This window comes from Puccinia triticina, chromosome 1A, assembly GCF_026914185.1.
Source record: "Puccinia triticina chromosome 1A, complete sequence".
Classification (NCBI taxonomy): Eukaryota; Fungi; Basidiomycota; class Pucciniomycetes; order Pucciniales; family Pucciniaceae; genus Puccinia; species Puccinia triticina.
Window position 1 is genome coordinate 2,696,426 of NC_070558.1, and position 23,949 is coordinate 2,720,374.

Genomic DNA, 23,949 nt, shown 5'->3' on the forward strand with positions numbered 1-23,949 from the left:
CCATCTATCAGTTTAATAGCTTGCGCATTCAGACTCACATCGATCTTGTCTGTCTCGATCGTGGCTGTTAGAGCCTCCTCATCCACTTTGAGAAGTCACCCGCTTTCTTAAGCCATTGTTTCAAAGTGCCTTCCGAGATCGATTCGGCCATCTGGCGAACCTTGACCGTCTCGACTATTTACATAGCAGACAATCGATGAGTGAGTAGATGGAGCGGGGGTTGACTGATGAGTGCAACAATGGATAGTTTGGATTCAAGACCCTCGATACCACTCGATCAGCATGCTCGTTCCAGGCCGACTGGAGGATGCTGGTGGGGAGATGAGGGAAGCGTTGAGCGAGGATGCTGATTGAGTGGTTGCTCCAGTGTTCGTAGCTGGATGGCCGTGCGTGGTGGTTGGTGGGGTGGTGGTGTGAGTGGAGGAGGCGAAGTTGAGTGTGGGAGTCCGAATCCGCGGGTCCTGCTTCTTCCGAGTCCCCGGCCCGACTCCGCGCCTCTGCCAGTGAGACTCACTTGCTCGCCTACTCCTCACCACCATTCACCCCGGCGACATCAGATCCCAAGAAAGTCTATCCGAACAGCTTTAGTTGCCTACCAGCCACCATGCTCCGTCATCCGCGTGTCCTCTCTAAGGGTATGTTGTGCATTCCGGTGTAATAATAGGTTTTGCTTGTTCAAATTATCTGATAAACTTCCTTCATAGCCATCAACTTCACACACGTTGGTCAATCACGCACATTTCTAACATCGACCCAATTGCAAAGTCCGTACGATTTATCGATCCCCAACTTGAGAATTCATAAGGATACCAAGGTCTGTCATCTTTGACTCCAAACAAAATACCCCATCTGATTGCCTGTTTCTTTCAAATTGACCATCGTTGCTATTTATTTTTTGGGTGATGATGTAATATTCAGGTTATATGCCAAGGGTTTACTGGAAAAACTGTCAGATATTTAATCCGGTGCCCATCTTCCCCGATCCGGTAGATGAGAATGAGTTGGCTGACCAAAAAATGTGGTCTTGATCATCTTTCCAGGCTACGTTTCATTGTAAGGAAGGTCTGGCTTACGGGACCAAATTTGTCGGTGGCGTGTCCCCCAAGAAAGCTGGCCAACAACACCTCGGACTTCCCGTTTTTGGCAGTGTTACGCAGGTAAGTAGATGCTGCCTGTCCGTGGAGACAGCCACCGAGTTCCGTTTTTTTTAAAAAAAAAATATCTTTTTCGATGATTGTCAACTAGGCCGTAAAGGAAACTAGACCCGACGCTACAGTAATCTACGTTCCTCCGCCATTTGCAGCAGATGCCGTGATCGAGGCTGTAGAAAATGAGATTGGCTTGATCGTTTGTATCACCGAAGGGATCCCTCAACAGGACGAAGTCAAAGTATGATGTTCCCACTTTTATTTCTTACAAAAAGCCTCGCTGAGTTCACTTGTAATCAGATTGCTCAAGTTCTCAAGAGCCAAAGCAAATCACGCTTGGTTGGTCCCAACTGTCCTGGGATTATCTCACCTGATGTTGGTGGTGGATGCAAGATCGGAATCATGCCCTCGAATATCTTCTCCCCCGGATGCATTGGTTAGCGCCCCTGAAAATTAAACTTTTGAGCTCGAACTGGACTAAATTCTAAGACTCATCTACTGCTCGACCTTGATTTTCCAGGTGTCGTATCTCGCTCTGGAACACTAACATACGAAGCAGTAGACCAAACAACCAAGGTCGGACTGGGACAAACATTGTGTGTGGGAATTGGTGGTGATCCTTTCCCTGGAACTCAGCATATCGACGTTCTCAAGGCGTTCATGGAAGATGACGCAACCAAAGGTGAGGGTAACCACTCAAGTAGACTGTTTGCCAAGTCTGTCCAGCTCAAAGGTGTCTTGCGCATGGTCACAGGGATCGTGCTTATCGGAGAGATTGGAGGATCGATGGAAGAGGAGGCAGCAGAGTATTTGAAGCAATTCAACAAAACCCGCTCCGTCCCCAAACCTGTCGTCAGTTTCATCGCCGGCCGGACCGCACCTCCTGGGCGCCGAATGGGCCATGCCGGAGCAATCATCAGTGGTGGAAAGGGCAAAGCTGAAGACAAAGTCAAAGCCTTAGAAGAAGCTGGCGCCGTCGTCAGCGATTCCCCCGCCAAATTGGGTGATCTTATGCTTAAGGTACGTCATTCTCACCAACAAATTATTCGTAACCTGCTTTGTCTACTCTTACTAAGGTGATACTTCCGGTTACATAGGCAATGAAACAATCGGGACTTGCATAAAGCAAGGTGAACTTTTTGCTTGTAGAATATTCTCACGTTTTTTCAGTAGTATTTTTTGTGCCTTCTCTGAAGATATAAATAAGGAAAGAGTTTGAATGACCCGGAAAACCTTCTTTTGTGGTGGAAAGGGGGGGAATTGATCATCCGGGTTGACATTCTTCCACGACTTGTGGGATAACACTGCACGCATATAACCTGACATCGAATCTGGTTTTGAGCTTTAAAAGTGGTGCATGACTTGTGATTCTGGTCGATTGAGGAGTCGATCTGCGTTGACTTGAGACACCGAGATTATGAATATGACTGGGCACCGATGAGGTTTTGTTTCATTCTTTAAATGCAAGATTGAGGTCTGATGGGTTGATCCCAGTGAGAGCTAGTCTGAGCAGGCCGTATTGAAACAACTCTGTATCTTCTGCCTAAAATCGAGTACACAGAATTGTCACGACCAAGTTGGCAGGAGGCAAACTTGAAGTCCCCATTTCGCGCCCAACAGAGACTTTTCAAGTGAGTGGGTGTTTGGAACACATCCCGAACAAATGAGCCTGTGCCGTTCACCCATGATGGTTCAAACTTCACCGTTTATGATCTCTCCCTATGAATCTAATTTTGCACCTTGGGCAAGATTACCTGTGTGAAATCGGAAAATCTGCGCACATTTTGGAAAATTGCCATCGATCCCGAAGACAGGCACCAATTCAACAAACCCTCAAAACCTTCAAAAAAGCAACGCTCAACTTGATTATGCCTTTTTAAATGCGCAAGGTTGGTGACACTGGAACATTGAATTAAAGGACCTCCGGCCAGGCAGCTTCAGTCTCCGAGGAACAGATTTAACCGATGAAGGAGCAGATGCGATGCATGTCAGGCAACAAATTTCCCTTGAGCCACCCTCAACCACTCTCCTCTTATAGGGTCCCTTCTCACTTGTAGAATCGGTCAACTGTGAGCCCATTTACATCTGGGTAACACCGAGGGTTTGCTGCGGCATAAATTGTAGGCTGGTTCGACAATTCAAAAATCTGGCGTTGGAATTCAGTCAATGTAATAAAATTCAGGATAATATAAGGTCTTCTACCGCATTATACATAAAAGGATTGCGATGCTGATGATTACTATGAAGAAACGGATGATAGAAACAACATATGATACTCAAGAAGATGAACAAAGTGAAGTTGAAATACATGTGCAAAAGGGAAGAACACATTCTAATCTGGACTGGAAATCATTTCAGGATCGTCGAGGGTCATGCGTTGCGGCCAGACAATTAGATTGGGAAGTGATCATTTGTCAGTATCTTGGTTTGTTGGATAGCTGATGGACGGATTGCATGGGGCTAGAGACATGTAAGCTGGTGTAGAATGATGCTCATTACTGGAGTGAGACAGAGTCGGTGTGGAGGGGTGGGAGTCTGGATTTGGTCGCGGTGAATGGAGGGGTGCTTGAGGGTTAGGATGATGGACTGAACCATTCTGGAAAGATGAAGAAAAGTGTGGTGACGGTAGTGGTGTAGAAGTGGAAGAGTGACTCGAAGGGTAGCCCTGGAAAGGTTGAGAGGATGGATAATACGATACATGGCTGTGGGTCCCATGAGAAGGATACAACGGCGAGTTTGGAGCTTGTCGCAGGAGGTGGGTTGAGTTGGGCCATTGGCTGGTGCAAGGAGTCAAGGTACTGTTCGAACGACATGAAGAAAGCCCTTCGCCCTGGTATTGGTTATCTTGACCGGGCTGGTGGGTCATCGGATAATGGAAATCGAAGGCTATCCCACCGTTTGAGAGGTTGGGAGAAGTAGCAGACACAGGAGAAAACATCGACATAGTAGGTGAAGGACTAGTGCGAAGCGATGGGGGACCAAGGTGACGAATGGTGAGGCAAGGTGGAATAGCCCCAGCATGACCCGCGGCCCGCGCTAGCTGCGACTGCGCCTGTCGTCGAATGGGTTGTCTGACCTCGTGAACGGAGTTCGCGGCTGAGGGCGGGACTAAAATCCTTCGACGCGCGTTGATGAACCAATTACTTACTTCGAGATCGAAGGAGACAATTGGTTAGGAATTGAAGGATATTACTATGAGATCAGGCATAGATAGATGTCGCTCTCACCCTGGTTCATTGTCAAGTTGGTCTCCTGGCAAAGGGACTTCTTCTCTTCCTCGGTCGGGTAGGGATGAGTGGTGTGCGCCATCAGCCAACCCTTCAAGATAGCTGTCACTGTTGTGGGAGAGAAAGCGTTCAGAATTGGAGATGTGTCTTAGGACGTGTGAAGGGACCAACCAGCTGATGGCAATTTGCCTCTGCGACGAGGGGCTTGGGTTTCCACGGAGCTCCAAGATGATGCTTGCGTCGGCTGTGGAGTGGGAGAGACTGTCGCGCGGGTTCCGGGCACGCCAGCTACTGTTGCAGCGGATGAGTCAACTTCCTGAGGTCCCCCATTGCTGGGGTAAGACGGCCCAAGTAAGCGAGGTGGGGCTGTCTGAGAAAACGGCGGGTCGGCAGCACGATAGTCGTTTGTTGAATTTGGAACCGCATGTTGAGGATTATTCGCAATTGATTGAAGCTGAGCGTTGAGAGGACTGAAGGAGGAGTTTGGCTCGGGTGGGAATGTCGCTGAATTGGGTGCCGTGAGTGCCACGATGGGAGAACCGGGATATGACTCTCGGTCTCCAGTAAGAATGTTGCAGTGAGGGAGCACCGGAGAGGGGAGAGCAGAGAGATAGCCATTGGAGTGACTGGAGAAATGAACCTGCTGGGATGGTGAATCTGAGTTCGCCTCGGGCGATCTCCGAACAGACGAGTTTTCCAACGCGTCAACCGCGACCGAATCGTGATTGTGATGCTCCAGATGGGCAGCGGGGACATGCAGGGCTAGTTTGTTGGTGTTGCCAACCGTGCCCCGCTCTATTTCCTCCCGCGTCACAATGGGGGGCAGGCTACTCAAATCCTCACTTTCTTTCTTGAGTGGGGTCGGCGCCTGAGGGGCACTGGGTGGCGACAAGTTTGGAGAAGGTCCATGTGGATGATGATACCTCTCGAAGCATCGATTGTCCAACTGTGAAAGGGAAGGGGATCGGGGACGCTTATTGGAAACCTGCAAAGGTTCTTCCGCTTTGCTATCATTTTGCGCAGCTTGTGGGGCAATGCACATCTCCAGATTGGCATGCCCGGCATCTGAATTGAAAGTGTCACTCCTTCTGGAAGCATGTGTCACAGTTTGATATCAGCGTGGTTTGTCAAGGAAGAATGATGATTGGGGCCAACTAACGACGATGGGGTAGAGGCTGGCGCAGGCCCATGGTAAGGCTCCAGCGCTGATGCCAGTGGGCTGTTACGCAACTGGCTTTCAATAGTGTCGCTCTCAGAACGGGGTTGATCGCCCATGGTCGGGAACTGAATAGTTGAATGACTCTGCCAATTGAATTCGGGGTAGACGTAGGGCTCGTTGGTATTGTGGTAATATAAGTTGTATGACGTCCGGCGAGGGGGCGCAGCGATCAGGTGCTGTGGTTCAATCAGAGCGGCCTCTGAGAAGCTTTGATCCGATTTGACGTCTGTTGACGGGAGTGGAGAGGCCAACATGTTTGTTGGGACGTCAAAGAATATTGTAACCACTTGAAGTTTTGTTGAAACCTACTTTCTGTTGATAGATTTGATAAGGGGGCGCGCGTGCGTCGGCTTAATTGTAACTAAGGAAAGAAGTAACACAAAAGAATTAGAAAAATCAGGAGACAGCGGACGATGATTGGCGGTAAGCTTTGAATTGATGGATGATGGGTTTGACTGCTGTCGATGTGCCTCTAGCAGTTTAAATTGTTGACAGTCAAAGAAGAAAGATGATGAATGTACTGCATTTAGTACAGGACAAATACTTGCGCAAGCAAAGCGGCGGAGAAGAAGCAAGATGATCAGGATCTCCACGGACAAGATATACAACTTGATTCTCCGGGTCCATCATTGGCAAGTAAATGTTGGGGTGACGGCTTCGCTCAGAATCGAAAGGGATGTGTGTTAGTGCACATAGAAATGCACATTGGTGTGGGGTGACGACTTGATCAGCATGCCAGATGAAGGTCAGGCAGCAGCAGGTGGCGCAAGATAATCGAAGAATTGTTGGTTTGAAGGCAGCAGGAAGGGTATTCCGATGACGAGTGACGAAGAAGATAGAAGACGGATGAATTGATGAGCTCTGATAGATATCGAACAACGAGCGCAGAATTCAGATTTCGGGATGGAAATGACTCTGGAATTTTGTACAAGATAGTCGCCGGGAGTAGCGCGAAATGACATCGGCAAAGGAATACATAGCTCAGGCAAGCCTCGAATGGATCGACTGACGTGGATGCCTTTTTCTTGCGTCTATTGGCGTGCATGGATCATAGGAATTGGAAGCCTGTGTGGTAACGGAGGAGCAGATCTGTAATCATCTGATATTTACTTCATTTGCTGCAGGACATGCCGCATAGTCACAGGATTCGACAGACGCGTAGGCAAGCTCAGGGAAACGTGGTGGATTGATGACATGAATCTTGGTCCAGAGCAGGAAGGAGACTGTCAGGGGGAAGGCAAGATGTGCAGACGGAGGGAAAAATATGATTGGTAGGTTGCTGTTGGACAGCTGACACAGAAGCGGAACACACGTCCAGCCCGAGGCAAGCGGATGTGGGGCCTTAATTCCATAGCCATGAGCTGATGACGGTGAGCGGAGTTGACTTGTGTCAACCAGCGCAGGGATAGATGATAGCAACTTTGTTGTATCCAGACAGAGCGACACACAAATATAGGCATCTGTTATATCCAGCGCATGTGGTCCGTGGAGGAAGGAGAAATCTAATCTGATATAGATTTGCCCACCAATCCAGATTTATGATCAAAGATTTATGATTCTTAGGATACACGGTGCGCATCGCCCACCAGACAACTCTGTCATATCGTTGGGCTTTCTTCGGAGGGTGAAAGTTTCATGAAGGAGAGGGACTTACCCGACGTGGTCGACGAATCGGATCTGTGGAACTGGAAGGAATAGTGACAAGCGCGCAAATGAAGTTTGATTGTTGAAGGAACTTGAACCACTCGGAGCTGGGGGATTAATTGACCGGAGCAGGTAGTGGGATGAGTGTTGACGGCTTATAATACATGAATGGTGCCAGGGTGTCCGAAACGAAGACAGGAATATATTTCTTTGACACGCCGCCTCCAGGACTTTTTTACGAGACTGCGTGCGTCGCTGCATCCTGGGACACTCATTGGAAACAGAGTAATGGCTTCATGACTAGACAGGCAAGTCTCCCACAACTAGCGATCTTCAGGTCAAATTGGTCTAGAAAGAATGAACTCTCAGGAAAGCTACGGGGAGACTCTGAAAAGCGGAGATATTTGCATTTGAACAAGGGTTATTTATTTCAAATTGATCGGTTGGCTCACGCCGAAGCATACTATGTAAATATGTACCATAGCGAGGTAGAAAGGAGCTTGGCCGGAGAAGAGCTGAGCTGGGCCACCTGGGCTATGAAGTTGAGCCTATGTAGTCTACCTAGCTTTATCAAATATTTATGAAATATCTTTTGTCTTCATTCGCAAAAGTGAAACAAGAACATTCTTTCTAATGAAATTGTGAACACCCCAAAACGTAAACCATGCCCCGGACTTCGATCCTATCACACCAGTAACGTTTACGCCTCACAAACTCTGCGAGTGACCTCAATCTATGGGCCGCCTCTCGTGCATTGCAAGTCTGAGAGAAAGGTGAACGAGGAAACAAATCCGGGATGAAGCTTCATTCCGACATGGTTGAGCAACCCGGGCTTTCGCGCTGCAGTTACTCAACGAGAAGGACGTCTCGCTTCGTTTCGAAAGAAAAAAAAAAACGGACCGCGGCCTCAGCAGTCGAGCATGATTTCAGCGACAGTCTGGTTTCCAAGCTCTTTGAGGTTGGACAAACCTCTCCTCGACAGGCCAGATGTTTGAAAGTGATGATCTCGCAGTTGCGTAGCTTTGAGCCTTTGCTCTGCCCGATTCGAGACAGGCACGGCGGCCGGGAAGGGTGAATTCATTTGAAATCCAGTGGAAACTGCAAACATAATACGTCATGTTGAGCTTCCCACGAGCTGAGCCAGCTCTTTCCGAGTTTCTCAATTGCGTAAAGCCCGCAGCAGATGAATAAGCCCTGTTGAAGCGCCGGAGACGGAGGAGTGTGAAGTCACACATGTCGGTTCTAGATCCGAATGTGTTATCCCATGCTGAATGTAAGGACAGGTGCATAAATGCATACTTTTTACTGTGCAAGGATCTATGTAACACTCAACAACTGTGCAAATAGGAGGGTTCATGTTAGTCAAACCTTGTTATGTAAACTTGACACTTGCTTGTTCTCAGAATGTGTTTAGGTTTAGTGGGCAGCTCTAAGCAAGCTCCCATGTGCAGACTGGAGGACTTCCCCTCAATCTGGGAACCCCTTCCAGACCCAGATCTGAGCCAAATTTCACAGGGAAATTTAGGCTTTGAGACTCTGGGAGGCTCTCAGATTGCTCCCAGATTGCGACGGGAAGTGGAGGACTTCCCGCCAATCTGGAAACCCAGATTTTCCTAGATTTTGCAGGGAAATCTAGGCAGATCTAGGATTTGGGACGATTGAGCCCAGATTTCCCCGCAAAATCTGGAAAAATCTGAGTTCCCAGATTGACGGGAAGTCCTCCAGTCCTCCACTGGATGACTTTCTTTTGAGTCTGGGAGCCTCCCACATCTCAATTTACACACCGAAGCTCTTAATTTTCAATCACACTGTTTGTAGCTTTGGTAGGTACCTTAATTTAGGGTTCAGAGGGGCATCTAGAGCTTGCTAAGTGCAATGGGAAGTCATTGACTGATTGCTAAAATTGTGCATAAGTAAACAAACTTGGTTCAAATTGGCAAGCATTTTGGTGCAACATGAACCTCCTTTCTCCAAAGGCATATGATTTTCAAATTTGAGCAAGGCTGGTGGGGTGGCACTTCTGATCAAGTTTCATTGTGGCATTTTGCATCCAAAACAGGCCTGCCCACCAAAACTAAACACTTTATGAGATTGGGCAAACTGTTTTGACTGTTGATTTTACTGTACACACTACATGAACTTAATCACACCATGTCTTGCATATATGTGTAAAACCCATATGGTGGTGTATCAAAGTAAACAAAGTTTGCTCCTTAGTCTGCTGGACCAGTCAATCAGACAAATATTTATTGGTGTACAATCACCTGAAACCCCCTAAGCCACTAAGACAATCTAGTCTTATGATCAAAAACCCTTATCACAAATATACAGATTGAATCTCTGTCTATTTTCAATTCAGAATGTTTTATGGAGATGCTGACTGGCAAAACACAGTATCCGACATGGGCATCACACATGGCATTGGGACCAGATCAGACAGTAACTCTGCAACTGTCTTCTGCTTGCATAGTCTGATTCTTGTAGCTCCATTGATGTGTTGCAATCCTCTGAATTAAACTTTCCAAAAACAGTGGAAAATGTTTGACATGGTATAAAAGATGTAACAACAAGTACATGGGGCTGCTTGTCCCGCAGTAACTTGGGTAAATTTCAAAGGTTTCAGATATGAAAACGGGTTTACTTCGCGCACGGAGGGAAACTCGTTGCGCACGGGAATTTCCGTTGACTCAACGTCACGTGACGTCGGGCCCCCCTCCGTGCGCGCCACCAGCTCCCCTCAAAAAACTATCCGCACACGGGGGTGCCGTGCGGTGACAGGTGGCCGGGGTGAAGCACTCCGGCCACCCGGAGGAAACAATCCCCTCGATGACCGGCACAGACCGGTCATCGAGAGACTACACTCTCGATGACCGGAATAGACCGGTCATCGGGAGGTACATCCCTCTCGATGACCGGAATAGCCCGGTCATCGGGAGGTACATCCCTCTCGATGCCCAGACCGGTCATCGAGAGGACATATCCCCCTCGATGACCGGTACAGACCGGTCATCGAGAGGACATATCCCCCTCGATGACCGGTACAGACCGGTCATCGGGAGGCTAAATCCCTCTCGATGCCCAGACCGGTCATCGAGAGGACATATCCCCCTCGATGACCGGAATAGACCGGTCATCGGGAGGCCAAAATCCTCTCGATGACCGGAATAGACCGGTCATCGGGAGGCTACATTCCTCTCGATGACCGGCATAGACCGGTCATCGGGAGGCTACATCCCTCTCGATGACCGGCATAGACCGGTCATCGAGAGGCTACATCCCTCTCGATGACCGGAATAGACCGATCATCAGGAGGTTACATCCCTCCCGATGACCGGAGTAGACCGGTCACCGAGAGGATACATCTCTCTCGATGACCGGCATTCCGGCCATCGAGAGAACACACCTCTCTCAATGACCGGCATTCCGGTCATCGAGAGGCTACATCCCTCTCGATGACCGGAATAGACCGGTCATCGGGAGGTTACATCCCTCCCGATGGATGACCGGAATAGACCGGTCATCGAGAGGACACATCCCCCTCGATGACCGGTCTGTACCGGTCATCGAGAGGACACATCCCCCTCGATGACCGGTCTGTACCGGTCATCGAGGGGACACATCCCTCTCGATGACAGGTCTATGCCTGTCATCGAGAGGGATGTGTTCTCTCGATGACCGGAATGCCGGTCATTGAGAGAGGTGTGTTCTCTCGATGGCCGGAATGCCGGTCATCGAGAGAGATGTATCCTCTCGGTGACCGGTCTACTCCGGTCATCGGGAGGGATGTAGCCTCCCGATGACCGGTCTACTCCGGTCATCGGGAGGGATGTAGCCTCCCGATGACCGGTCTATGCCGGTCATCGAGAGGGATGTAGCCTCCCGATGACCGGTCTATGCCGGTCATCGAGAGGAATGTAGCCTCCCGATGACCGGTCTATTCCGGTCATCGAGAGGATTTTGGCCTCCCGATGACCGGTCTATTCCGGTCATCGAGGGGGATATGTCCTCTCGATGACCGGTCTGGGCATCGAGAGGGATTTAGCCTCCCGATGACCGGTCTGTACCGGTCATCGAGGGGGATATGTCCTCTCGATGACCGGTCTGGGCATCGAGAGGGATGTACCTCCCGATGACCGGGCTATTCCGGTCATCGAGAGGGATGTACCTCCCGATGACCGGTCTATTCCGGTCATCGAGAGTGTAGTCTCTCGATGACCGGTCTGTGCCGGTCATCGAGGGGATTGTTTCCTCCGGGTGGCCGGAGTGCTTCACCCCGGCCACCTGTCACCGCACGGCACCCCCGTGTGCGGATAGTTTTTTGAGGGGAGCTGGTGGCGCGCACGGAGGGGGGCCCGACGTCACGTGACGTTGAGTCAACGGAAATTCCCGTGCGCAACGAGTTTCCCTCCGTGCGCGAAGTAAACCCGTATGAAAAAAGCCATGATTTAATGCAGCTCTGTTTGAGTATACATGGCATAATTATTAGAGATTTCCAGGATATTCATTCAAACACCCACTTTTTTGCTGATTCAGTCAGGTTTGGAACATTTTCCAACTCTTAAAGAAATGGACTTGCTTTGTGCACTGTGGTTAACTGGTCCACAACATTGCATCACCCTGTCAAACACATTGCGCACTGCAAATTCCTCTTGAAACCAAAAAACAAAGCACCAATTTTTCTTTGAAGAATTGGTAGATAGGGTCTTCATTACCTTATACAAAAATTTTAGGAGCGTTTTTGGCTTGCCTTGAGGCTGTAAGAAATTACCAAAAAAAATATTTTAATCCTGGAGATGTCCAAAATGCATCTTGCAGTGTACAGTAGCTCTATAATTTTAGCAGCATCATTTAACATGTTAAAAAAACCTCCATCAGTTTTCAGATTTTCCCCACAGCCCTGTGCAAGAAAATTGTGTTGACTGTAGTTTCAAGAATTCAAAGACAGTAATAGGTTCTGTTTCCTTCTCATGGTTCTGTTTCCTTCTTGAGATTCTGTTTCCTTCCCAAAGATGAACATTGGCTTGATTGTAGCTGTGTATTATAATCTAAAGCTTTTTAACACATCTTATTCAGAATATTTTGTATTTTACTTGGCCAGAGCTCATTTTAATTCATTGGGAAGTCAAGGATAAAATGAACCAGTTTTCTTAGATGGAACAGGAGCGGAAATAAAACATGTGTGTTTTCTTTGAAGAGTGTAGAAAAGAAAATCAAGCATTTGTTGATGTAGACTCCTCCAAATCTATAACAACTGGTAAGCCAGATGGATTGTTAGGAAATTGGTGGTCCCATTCATCTGGTTTAATTGGATTATTGCCTCCCATTCTTTGGTGGCCTCCCTTCTCCATTTAAAACAGTGGGGATGTATTTTTGGAGCAGGATAAATGCTTCTTCCAAACTGAAAAGAATTGTAGTGATACTTCCCTTCAAGATAGACAATAAATATTGGTGGATTGTTGGTCGGTCCATGTGAAAAAGGGAGGGAATTTGCAACAATTAAGTTCAAAATGCAAATCACTGGTCATTGATACACATCTGCAAGAGGATCACCATGTCAAGGGAATTTCATCCAAAAGTGTGTTGATTCAGCTGGTGTGAAGAAGTAGTTGAGATTCAAATGTAACCGTTTGAATCAGCGGTGGGTAGTTACCATACGCTACGATAACCGCCGTTATCTGCGTAGCGTAACACTTGCCGTTACTGCGCTCCACCGTTAGCGCTAATAGTAACGACCAGTTGTAACCCCGGGCCCGTATTGTAATGGGCCTGATTTTTTTGGTGAGTTACTCGCGTTACTAGTAGCGTAACGCGTTAACCACCGGTTAACAAGATAAAGAGGGGCAAATGGCCCCCTCTGGATCATATTCAGTCCGATATCTGCCCCTCCGTGCGGGCAGATATTGTAACGGATGTCAAATTTCAAACATCCTGGGTGTGTGATATTGTAACGCACTTCTGTTACGGTTAACGGTAACGGTAACGAGAGAGAAACCATTACGATATTGGTACGTTACCAATAACCGTACCGTAACTACCCACCGTTGTTTGAATGAAATTGAATCAGATATTCAGGAAATGTATTGTTTGTCCTTGTAGACCGGGCCACCGGCTGAGTATCAATTTACTTAAGCATTGCACAACAAACATCTTTCCAAGAGCCTTCATCTAGGCCCATGCTTACCTCTTCAGATCTGAATCTGCAGTGCCCATCACCATCAACTTCAAAGCTTTTCAAAATGCTAGATTTTAATTGCTTGACCACCGCAGTATACAGCCATGTTAGAAAAGCTTGCTTTTGGGCTGCTGATTTCAGCCTCAAAGCCTGTATGGCTATTGTATGTCAGGAATGCCATTGGAAGAAAAAACCTAGTTTCTTTGTTTTCCACTTTGGGGCCTTGACGGCCCCACCATTGGATTCCTGGAGCAATTTTACTTCAATTCGGCCCTTTGCCGCCCCTGCCTCCCTCTCCCCTTGCCCGGCCCGGCACCCATGTCAAGCAAAACTGGCTGCCCGAACGGGTTGTCAGAGTTCTGTTTTTACACTCACTAACCATACACGTAGTAGTATATCATACCATAACCGTATTCCGTAGTAGTATAAACGTATTGTATCACGTATCCGTATTCTGTAGCTTAACCATGTCCCCTGTTCCTGTCACCTGTCCTGTCCCCTGTTATTGTTGTTAGGCCCCCCTTTTGGATCTTGCTGGGGGGTTCTCTAGTTGTTTGGTTAAAGTCCGCTCCTCAGACATGAAATAAAAATAATTGAGTCTGAGCCTTTCAATAAATTTTTCTCCTTCAAACTTCAGTGAGAAAAATCAGTCCCAAGCTCCTCTTTCAACTACCCTCTCTCACCCCTCCTCAAAGACAAAACTTGACACGGGCTTTGTCTGCCTGTACAGGCCTGTGGCTGAAATGCTGAAATTGTTTCAGCCACATGAGCCGGCAAGCTTTTCTAACATGGCTGTAATGATGATGAGCCTTTCAACATTACAGAAATCAGAAAATGGTGATTAATAATCTGTTAATTCAGTATGTGTAGGATTGACAGCAGGATATTTTTCTGAGAAACATCCTTGCCATGTACCACATATGTATCCAAATCATATTTTCAAGAGGAAGCCAGACTTTAATACAAAACAAAAATCATGGAATCCCAGTAAGTTTAAGCATAACAAATATTCAACATCCAACCATATGTCAAACCACACAAAGCACAGATCAAAAATCAAGCATTTTTTGCATTATCTTTTTGGACTTACTTCACGCACTGCCGGAAACTCTTCGCGCACTGTGGGAGTCGTCGTCTTGACATCCAGGCCCCTGTGCGCGCCGCTGCGACGGCTCTTTGCGCACTGCACAAGAAGAGCTAGCTTTCCTGTGGTTATTGCTCCATATATTGTCATAGGCACTACCTATCACCTCTCTGAAATTTTCTTGAGGTACTGGGGGCTCTCTTTCCCACCTAAGAAAATTATGAAAAATTAATGAAAAAGAAAATATACTCGGGTCCCCTTAGGGGGATTAAAGAGCAGGCAGCCGGGAAGGGGATTGAACCCCGGGGGTCTCACACTCAGATGCCAAGATACTGGTACACCATACTTGTCACTTCTCAGAGCATCCACCGCCGTCTAGGTAAATCTTTAGCTAGCCAGCGAGTCCCGCGAGGCTCGGTTGCTTAGCTAAAGAAAAAACCCACCCTTGCCAGCCGTTATCGGCTCAATAGGTAACACAAATTTAGCTAAAGACACCAACAGCACCCTCATGTCTATGTAAGTACTTATTTAAATACCCTTGGTTAAGTAGCACAGCACAAGAGAATGACCAGCTCAACATACGGTACATGTGTGAAACCCCGGTCATACACACCATCAATGTCCGTTCATACCATCAATGTCCGGTCCTACCATCAATGACCGGACATCCCATTGATGGACCGGTCATACAATTGAATGTCTGGTCATCTTATCGAATGACCGGTCATTGTATTGATGCACCGGCCATACCGTTGATGGTCCGGCCGTATTATTGATGACAGCCCATGCTATTGACGACCAGGCATTTTATCGATGGACTGGTCATCCTGTTGATGGACCGGTCATCCTGTTAATGGACAGTTCATCCTATCGATGGACCGTATGACTGGTCATCCTTGCAAGGACGAGTCATCCCGATAACTGGTTGTGCTATCTGATGACCAGTCTATCCATGACCAGTCATCCTATAGATGACGGGTCATCTGATCAATGATCGGACATCATATCAATGTCCGGTCTATTGAATTTGATGTCCGGTCATCCTATCTGATGACTGGCTGGTTGAGCAATGACCGGTCATCCCATTGATGACCGGTTGATTGATGACCGGTCAATCAATATGATGACCGGTTGAGGGGTGGAGAGCTACTGACATGTACATATGTATTTATCTGCTGTGTACATGTGCTGGGGGTACTTGTGGTTTGGCGAGGGCAGTTGGCAGGCTCGCTAGAATGGTCTTACAGAGGCTCTGTAGCCGTTGGTAAATCTAGCGAGCCTTAAAGATTTACCGAACAAATATTTAGCTAAAGAGCCCTAAAGAGGGCACGGGGGTAGAAAATTGCTTACATACTCGGTAAATATGCCTTACCGAGCGGGTTTACAGAGACGGTGGTGGATGCTCTCACTCTGCCGACAATCAATAATGGATCCTGGACTCGCTGATACTGCTGCCTCAACAGACACAAAACATGGCAACAACTCATCTACTTGTCAGTTCCCAATTGGCCGACAAACAATACTGGATCCTTGACTCGCCGCTACTGCCTTACCAGACACAAAAAATGGTGAAAAACCTCCAAAAACTGACAAAGATCCTCCATTGGAAGACAAAACTGCATCAAACGCTGACTCTGAACTCAGTAATATGATTCCGGCGCCAAAAACTGACGAAGATCCTCTACTCGAAGATGAAATCACAAAAAACGCCAACTCTGAACTCAATAAAACGATTCCAGCGCCCCCGGAACAGAGCTACGCGTCAAGGAAGGAGTGCTACAACAGTATCCAGACTTGGGCCCTCAATAATGGCTATGCCATTGCCATGGCTAGATCATACCCATTCAAAGGTTCAACTTGAGTTGTTTACCAATGCAATAAGTCTAGCTATTATTGGCCTCATCGAAACCAGGCAAAGGACACTCTAGATGACAACAACTTGGATTCTCAGCTGGATACTCTTGACAAAAAGAAAACAGATCCTCTAGACGAAAAGAAAACCCCAGATGCTCCTCTAGACAAAAAGAAAACTCTAGATGCTCCCTGGGACAAAAAACAAGAAAAGAAAGACAACTTGACCGCTCTGAAGCCCAAAACAAATGTTGGGCTAACTCGCAAGGCCATGTGCCCATTCCGCTTGAATCTAACACAAAACCTAGATACCAACAAGTGGGACTTGGAGATCAAAAACTCAGCCCACAATCACGCGCGCTCAGACCATCCTACAGCCCACATCATCCACCAAAGACTCACCGCTGAGCAGATTGAAGAAGCCAGAAAGTTCCGAGCTGCGGGAGTTATGACAATCAAAAAAAAAAACTCATTGATGAAATCTAGTGCGACTCCACTTCTGGCGCCGTTCAGATCAATCCACAACTTCAATTACCGAGAAAAGAAAAAGGAACTCAAAGGAAGATCCCCAATGGTGGCTGTGATTGATTGCCTCAGATCCAAATCTTTCACTTACCAAACAAAATCAACTTTCAACGTCAGGACAGGCTTGGATCACTTGTCCGCATTGTTTTTCACGCTTCCAGAATCCCTAGAACTAGCTTTGAAGCATCCATACTGTATTGAGATCGACGCGAATTTTAAGACAAATCTTTATGATATGCCTCTGTTACATATTGGAGGTATTAACTCATGTAATCAATCATTTACTCTTGGGTTTTGCTTCCTTGCCAAGGAGCAGGAGCCTGATTTTACTTGGGCTTTGCAGCAGCTGAAATTGGCACTTCAACCGCATGTCCCTTCTGTGATCCTTACCAACAAGGAGGCAGCTCTAATGACCGTGATTCAAACCGTCTTCCCAACTACCTGCAACCTCCTGTGTCAGTGGCACATTGGCCAAAACCTGTTCACGCACTGTTGTCCAATCCTCGGCGAGGAAGCTTATGTGAAATTCTGATTGGTGTGGAACTGTCTCTTGTTTTCTAGATCAGCCAGCATTTACGAGAAGAACTTGGTCAAGTTGGAGTCTACCTGTACACCTGAGATCATGGCGTATCTCAAAAAAAAATTGGTTCAATCTGACCAACCAATTTGTCAAGTATCAGATCAGTGATGTACTTCATTTCAACAATGTCACAACTTCCCGAATTGAGAGTCTGCATGCCTCCGTCAAGCAATTCCTTAAGGGAAGAAACTCCTTGATGCACACGACTATCACCAATATGCATGATGCAGTCAAACATCAGCTACACAAGCTCATGATCAAATGCACCACTCAGAAGCAAGTCCACAACAACAACCTACCCAAAGTACTTAGTCGCCTAGGCGGAAACATCTCTCATCATGCAATTATAACAATGCAATGCTTGCTAGCTTCCAATAAGTCTTGCGAATGCAAGAACTGTTCTCACAAAACTTAAATGGTAATCCCCTGTGCCCACAAAATCCAAAAGCTTGAAGCGGATGGTCTTTATGTGGATAGTGAATCTATTCACAAGCAGTGGCATCTTCCAGAAAAATCTGTATGTTTGTCTCTCCGTTGACTTGATATCTTGATTTCCTGCTTCAACTGTTCCCCATGTTTCTTTTTACAGGAGATTGATATCTTGCAGCAAACTCAGACTGATCAATTACCCAGCAACAAAGAGTATGAAAAGATATTCCTGCAGGAGATCTACAAGCGCTTTCAGAATCTGCCCACGCACAAAAAGCCCGACTGCATCAAGGAGTTCACTCAGTTACTTGACCAATCACATGTCCTGAAACCTCTTGAAAACCCTATCAAACAACCACACAAAGGTTGTCTAAAAGGGGCGGTGAACAAGCCCAAAGAAGAATCACAAAAATTGACTAAACGCAATCCCTCGGCATGGGAGTACCAAGTGCCCAAAAAGAAACCAGGTCGACCATTAAAGACCAAACCTCCCACTGGCAATCCCAAAAATGTTGAAACTGGACAAAAGCGTCCCTGAGGGCGACCTGTTGGATCAAAGGTCAGTTACACTGTTGTCAATGTCTTATTTTTTTTAAGGCTAACTTTTGTGGCCTTCTTGATTTCAAGCAGAACAAATCAAAACAACTCAAAAAGTCTATCTCTGAGAGTGAGAGCTCTGCATTGTCAAGCAATTCTGAGGACAAGGAGCTTCCAGCCAATCCGTTAGAGCTAGTAACTGTAAGCCTCATCTTAATTCTTGATTGAATCCTTTACTTATTCAAATGGTGGACTTCCAATGTATATACAACAGAGATTGAGAAGGGTTGTTCAACGATCCAATCAAAAAACCAGGTTGGCTTTAGCTTTGAAAGACAATGAAATCCCCAATGGGAATGAAACCCTCAATGAGAAAGAATGGAAACCAGCCAAAAACACAGATCAAGAAGAAAACATTCTGGACACTTCCAGAACCAAGAAACAGGAGGATGATGGTGCAAAAAACAATGAAGAAAAAACAGACCAAGAGCTGGATGATGATTCTGAGGCAGTATCAAGATGGGTAAAGTTTAATCAGGTAAGCTATGACTGCTCTAATACAAATACCTTTGTAGATTGATGCAGACTAACTACCATTTGCTTAATCTACATTCTTTTGGTAGGCCCACCCTTTTTATACTTTGGTTGCGGTGAGATTGAGGTCTACTATCTCAATGTTAATTGATGTGGACGGCGACGGTCATTGTGGCTTCAGATCAGCAGCTGTAAGCATGGGTCTAGAGGACGAATCATGGCCTGACATTCGCAGGGAGATGTTGAAGCCGATGGACAAAAATTCTGTTTACAAGGAGGAAAAGTACATCTCAACAATCTCGGATTTGACCCCTTTTGACCGATTAAGGTTGAACCTCAATTACTTTTTCTCTCCTACGCGATCAAAGCAATATTGGATGAACTTCCCTTGACATGGCGATCTTCTGGCCGATGCATTCCAATGACCCGTTATTCACATTTCAAACCTTATCATCTCGACGTTCCTTCCTTTGTTGCACGGCCCAACAACCAATCCACCAATATTCATTGTATATCTTGAAGGTCATTATCATTTTAATGCTTTCCGCTTTGAGGGAAGCATTTATCCTGCTCCAAAAATAAGTTCACACTGGTTTAAATGGAGAAGCGAGGACGCAAAGGAATGGGAAAATGTTATACAGTTAAATTGTGATGAATGGGACAGAAGATTTCCTCATGATCCCAATGTTTCTCCAGTTGTTTTTGAGTTAGAATAAAGAAAATAAACAATGCTTCACCACTCCTTAAACTAGTTTCTTTTCTGCGTTGCTTTTAAAACCTCCATAAGAAATACACACTCCTTAGAAATACACACTCCTTTGAATCAAAACAATTTTTCCCCAAATGACACTTCAATTTTCAATGATCTACCTCTTTAAGGGGGTGGGTTTGATTCCTGACAGTGAAGAAGAGCTTCCACAGCTTTAATCAAGCTAAAAAAATTCTTGGTCATTACTCAGGAGACCAGGGAGTGGATCACTGCCCCAACATGCTTAAATTACACCAATACCTATTTGATGTACAGAAAAGCTCGGGAGAATTATGAAAATTATCAGGCCATGAATTTGCACATGCACCATTATACTGTGAAGCTTTTGTGGCTACTGGGGCACAGGAAGCGGTTCTACAGGTCCCTGCCGCATTAAAATCTGAATTTTTCTTCTCAATTTTCTCTAGGCTCAAGGAGACCCCCAACTGACTTGATTATTTTTTGGGGGGGTTATAAAAGGTCATTCTATCGATCCCTCAACTAATATCTCAAGAAATGTCAGCCGTTTTTTCGGGGGAATTCACAGTGCGCAAAGAGCCGTGGCAAAAGCGCGCACTGGGGGCAGGACGTCGAGACAACGGCCCCCACAGTGCGCAAAGAGTTTTTTTGCAGTGCGCGAAGTAAGTCTGTATCTTTTTTCCTTGTCTCAATCATTTAGGCCCCATTTGGAGCCCATATAGTTGTGTGATATGATCTGGAAATTTGTGAGATCTGATCAAGTTTTGGCAGACCTGATCAGATGTCACATAGGATGTCAGGCAAAAAAATAATAATATATCACCCAGATTATATTGGCTCCAAACAGGGCCTTACCTTAGAAATTAACAAAGAAAAGGAAAACAGAAAATATCTAACTCATCTCAAAAATTTGGTAGTAATGGAAAAACCAATTGGTTTCACTCATGACTTATATCTTTTTCTATAAATTTTTACATTTCTTGTTAAGGCCCCGTTTGGACGCCCAGTGTGATATGATAAATTGCATAATAAAATACATAACACCCATTAGGGGGGTTCACAATAGGATAAAAATAAAACTTTAAAGCTAATTTTAAGGCCTTTATGAACAATTTTTTAAAAAGTGAAGAAGTTGCTCTGATTCTCAGGGGACACCCAGTCCTGCACATCTTGCCAGATTTTTAAAAATTTGTTGATAAAGGCCTTAAAATTGACTCTAAAATTTTATTTTTATCCTATTAGGGGGGTTCACAATAGGGGGGTTCACAATAGGATAAAAGTAAAATTTTAGAGTCAATTTTAAGGTCTTTATCAACAAATTTTTAAAAATCTGGCAAGGTGTACAGGACTGGGTATCCCCTGAGAATCAGAGCAACATCTTTATTTTTTAAAAAGTTGTTCACAAAGGCCTTAAAATTAGCTCTAAAGTTTTATTTTTATCCTATTGTGAACCCCCCTAATAGGGGGGTTCACAATAGGATTTTAATAAAACTTTAGAGCCCATTTTAAGGACTTTGTGAACCAATTTTCAGAAAAGTACAAGTTGCTCTGATTGCCAAGGAACACCCAAATGTGAACAGCTTAAAAAAATTCCAAAACATTGTTCATAAAGGCCTCAAAATGAGCTTTGAAATTTTATTAAAATCCTATTGTGAACCCCCCAAATAGGATAAAGATACAACTTTAGAGCTGATATTAAGGCCTTTATGAACAACTTTTTAAAAATAAAGATGTTGCTCTGATTCTCAGGGGATACCCAGTCCTGTACACCTTGCCAGATTTTTAAAAATTTGTTGATAAAGACCTTAAAATTGACTCTAAAATTTTACTTTTATCCTATTGTGAAATCCAACTGTAATAAACCCAATCAAAAAATCATCAGATTTATCACATGTCTGTTTGGAACATCCACTCCAGAATACATTTGAGTCCATTTATAACAGGACTGTTTGGCAAACCAAGGCAGGCAGAGCTATATATGTACGCAGGCTGGAAGAGTACTTGCTACGCACCCTCTTGGTGACCGGTCAACCGGTCTCAAAGAGGAAGGACACGGCCTCTTGATGACCGGTCCACCAAGTCATTGAAGAGCACACATCAACTTCTGGATGGCCGGTTTGACAGGCCATCCAGAGGACACCCTCTTGATGACCGTTCAACCGGTCATCGAAGAGGACTTCACCTCTTGATGACCCAAACAGTCATTGAGAGGGACTCTACACCCTCTTGACGACCGGACAAGTCATTGAGAGGGATTCTACACCCTCTCAATGACTGGTTGAAACCAGTCATCAAGAGGGACTCTGCACCCTCTCAATGTCCGGTCAACCACTCATTGAGAGGGTGAGTACCTCTTGATGACCGGATCAAGAGGGAATCTACACCCTCTCAATGACCAGATCAGGAGGGACTCTACACCCTCTTGATGTCCGGTCAACCACTCATCGAGACGGTTAGTCCCTCTCGGTGACCGGATAAAGAGGGATTCTACACCCTCTTGATGAGTGGTTAAAGGGATATCAAGAGGGTGTAGAGTCCCTCTCAGTGACCAGTCAAGCAGTCACGCAGTCATTGAGTGGGATTCTACATCCTCTTGATGATTGGTCAAGCAGTAATTGAGAGGGTGTAGAATCCCTCTATTACTGCTTGACCGGTCCCTCTTGATGACTGCTTGACCGGTCACCGAGAGGGACTCTACACCCTCTCAATATCCCTTCAACCACTCATCAAGAGGGTGTAGAATCCCTCTTTATCCGGTCACCGAGAGGGACTAACCGTCTCAATGAGTGGTTGACCGGACATCAAGAGGGTGTAGAGTCCCTCCTGATCTGGTCATTGAGAGGGTGTAGATTCCCTCTTGATCCGGTCATCAAGATGGTGTAGAGTCCCTCTTGATCCGGTCATCAAGAGGGACTCACCCTCTCAATGAGTGGTTGACCGGACATCGAGAGGGTGTAGAGTCCCTCTCGATGACTGGTTTCAACCAGTCATGGAGAGGGTGTAGAATCCCTCTTGATGACTTGTCCAGTCGTCGAGAGGGTGTAGAGTCCCTCTCAATGACTGGTTGGGTCATCAAGAGGTGAAGTCCTCTTTGATGACTGGTTGAACGGTCATTGAGAGGGTGTCCTCTGGATGGCCTGTCAAACCGGCCATCCAGAATTTGATGTGTGCTCTTCAATGACTTGGTGGACCGGTCATCAAGAGGCTGTGTCCTTCCTCTTTGAGACCGGTTGACTGGTCACCAAGAGGGTGTGTAGTAAGTACTCTTCCAGCCTACGTACATATATAGCTCTGCCTGCCTTGGTTTGCCAAACAGTCCTGTTATAAATGGACTCAAATGTATTCTGGATTGGATGTGCCAAACAGACATGTGATAAATCTGATGATTATTCTGTATTATTTCCCCCCCCTCCTTTTGAACAGGTCGGAAGTACAGCGTATTGAGAAAACAAAATGAACCGGCAACTTATCAACTTGATCAGTTAATACTAGGGACAATTTTGTTTACACTGGCGATCTTCTCATTCCCAACCATTCTGGCATTTTACATCCTAGCAAGTACAGTAAGCAGGCGGAAAAATTTCAAAAGGAATTGCCACAGTCGATAGCTCCATGCTGAGATACCTGATGCCCCCCCCTAAATATTCTTTACATCTGGTTTTTAGACCCGCGTGTTGATTGTGTGGATCCATGGAATCATTGGCACTGGCTTGTCTTTGCTGAACCACTTCCCTCTGTTTGTTTTGATGTTGAGAATTAAAGATCCGGCTTGCTTGCCCTGTATGTGACATTTTCTCCCCATCTGTTACTCTGTTACGTCCGATTAGTCACGATGGTCTAACGTGCACTTTTCGTTTAAGCTGGTGTTTGCTTTATCCCACTACATGATGACGGCGCAGCAAAGTTCAAACTCGAGGCGAGTTGTTTCTCCTAAGTCCCCGCTGGTCACCTTCCTGACTTGCTCGAGCTGACGCGGCTCTATCGCTTACCAATCGAAAATTTCCCCGTTGCAGAATGTACCCGTCGGCCTCCCTTGGATCTTTTCTGATTACATCTCACTTTGGGTCAATCTAACTTCTCATTACTCGCCACGTCTGTTGTTGTATCATCTTTGTTCTGGGCAGCCAATAGCACCCCTAGCAACTCGTGCGGCTGCTTATAAGAGGCCGTAATGAAACTTTATCTCAATCAATCGAGCACATTGTTCTCCCTCCACGTCCAAACAAAAAGAAATGGAAGATCAAGTTTCTGGGGAGCATTTCAGTTGTTTCA

General features: G+C 46.0%; 2 protein-coding genes across 2 annotated transcripts; one reads left to right on the forward strand and one right to left on the reverse strand.

The window, feature by feature from the left end:
- Positions 1–604: 604 nt before the first annotated feature.
- Positions 605–2,272, forward strand: PtA15_1A334 (uncharacterized protein; the record flags this gene model as incomplete). The annotated part of the gene is made up of 9 exons (XM_053165351.1): positions 605–635; positions 705–814; positions 919–948; positions 1,041–1,157; positions 1,246–1,389; positions 1,449–1,584; positions 1,669–1,830; positions 1,903–2,168; positions 2,246–2,272. The coding sequence occupies 9 exons, from the start codon at positions 605–607 to the stop codon at positions 2,270–2,272; spliced, it is 1,023 nt and encodes a 340-aa protein (XP_053016551.1).
- A 1,283-nt stretch (positions 2,273–3,555) lies between these two features.
- On the reverse strand, positions 3,556–5,848 carry PtA15_1A335 (uncharacterized protein; the record flags this gene model as incomplete). The annotated part of the gene is made up of 4 exons (XM_053165352.1): positions 3,556–4,295; positions 4,376–4,483; positions 4,547–5,463; positions 5,535–5,848. 4 exons carry the CDS (start codon positions 5,846–5,848, stop codon positions 3,556–3,558), a joined length of 2,079 nt encoding a protein of 692 aa, XP_053016552.1.
- Positions 5,849–23,949: the final 18,101 nt, after the last annotated feature.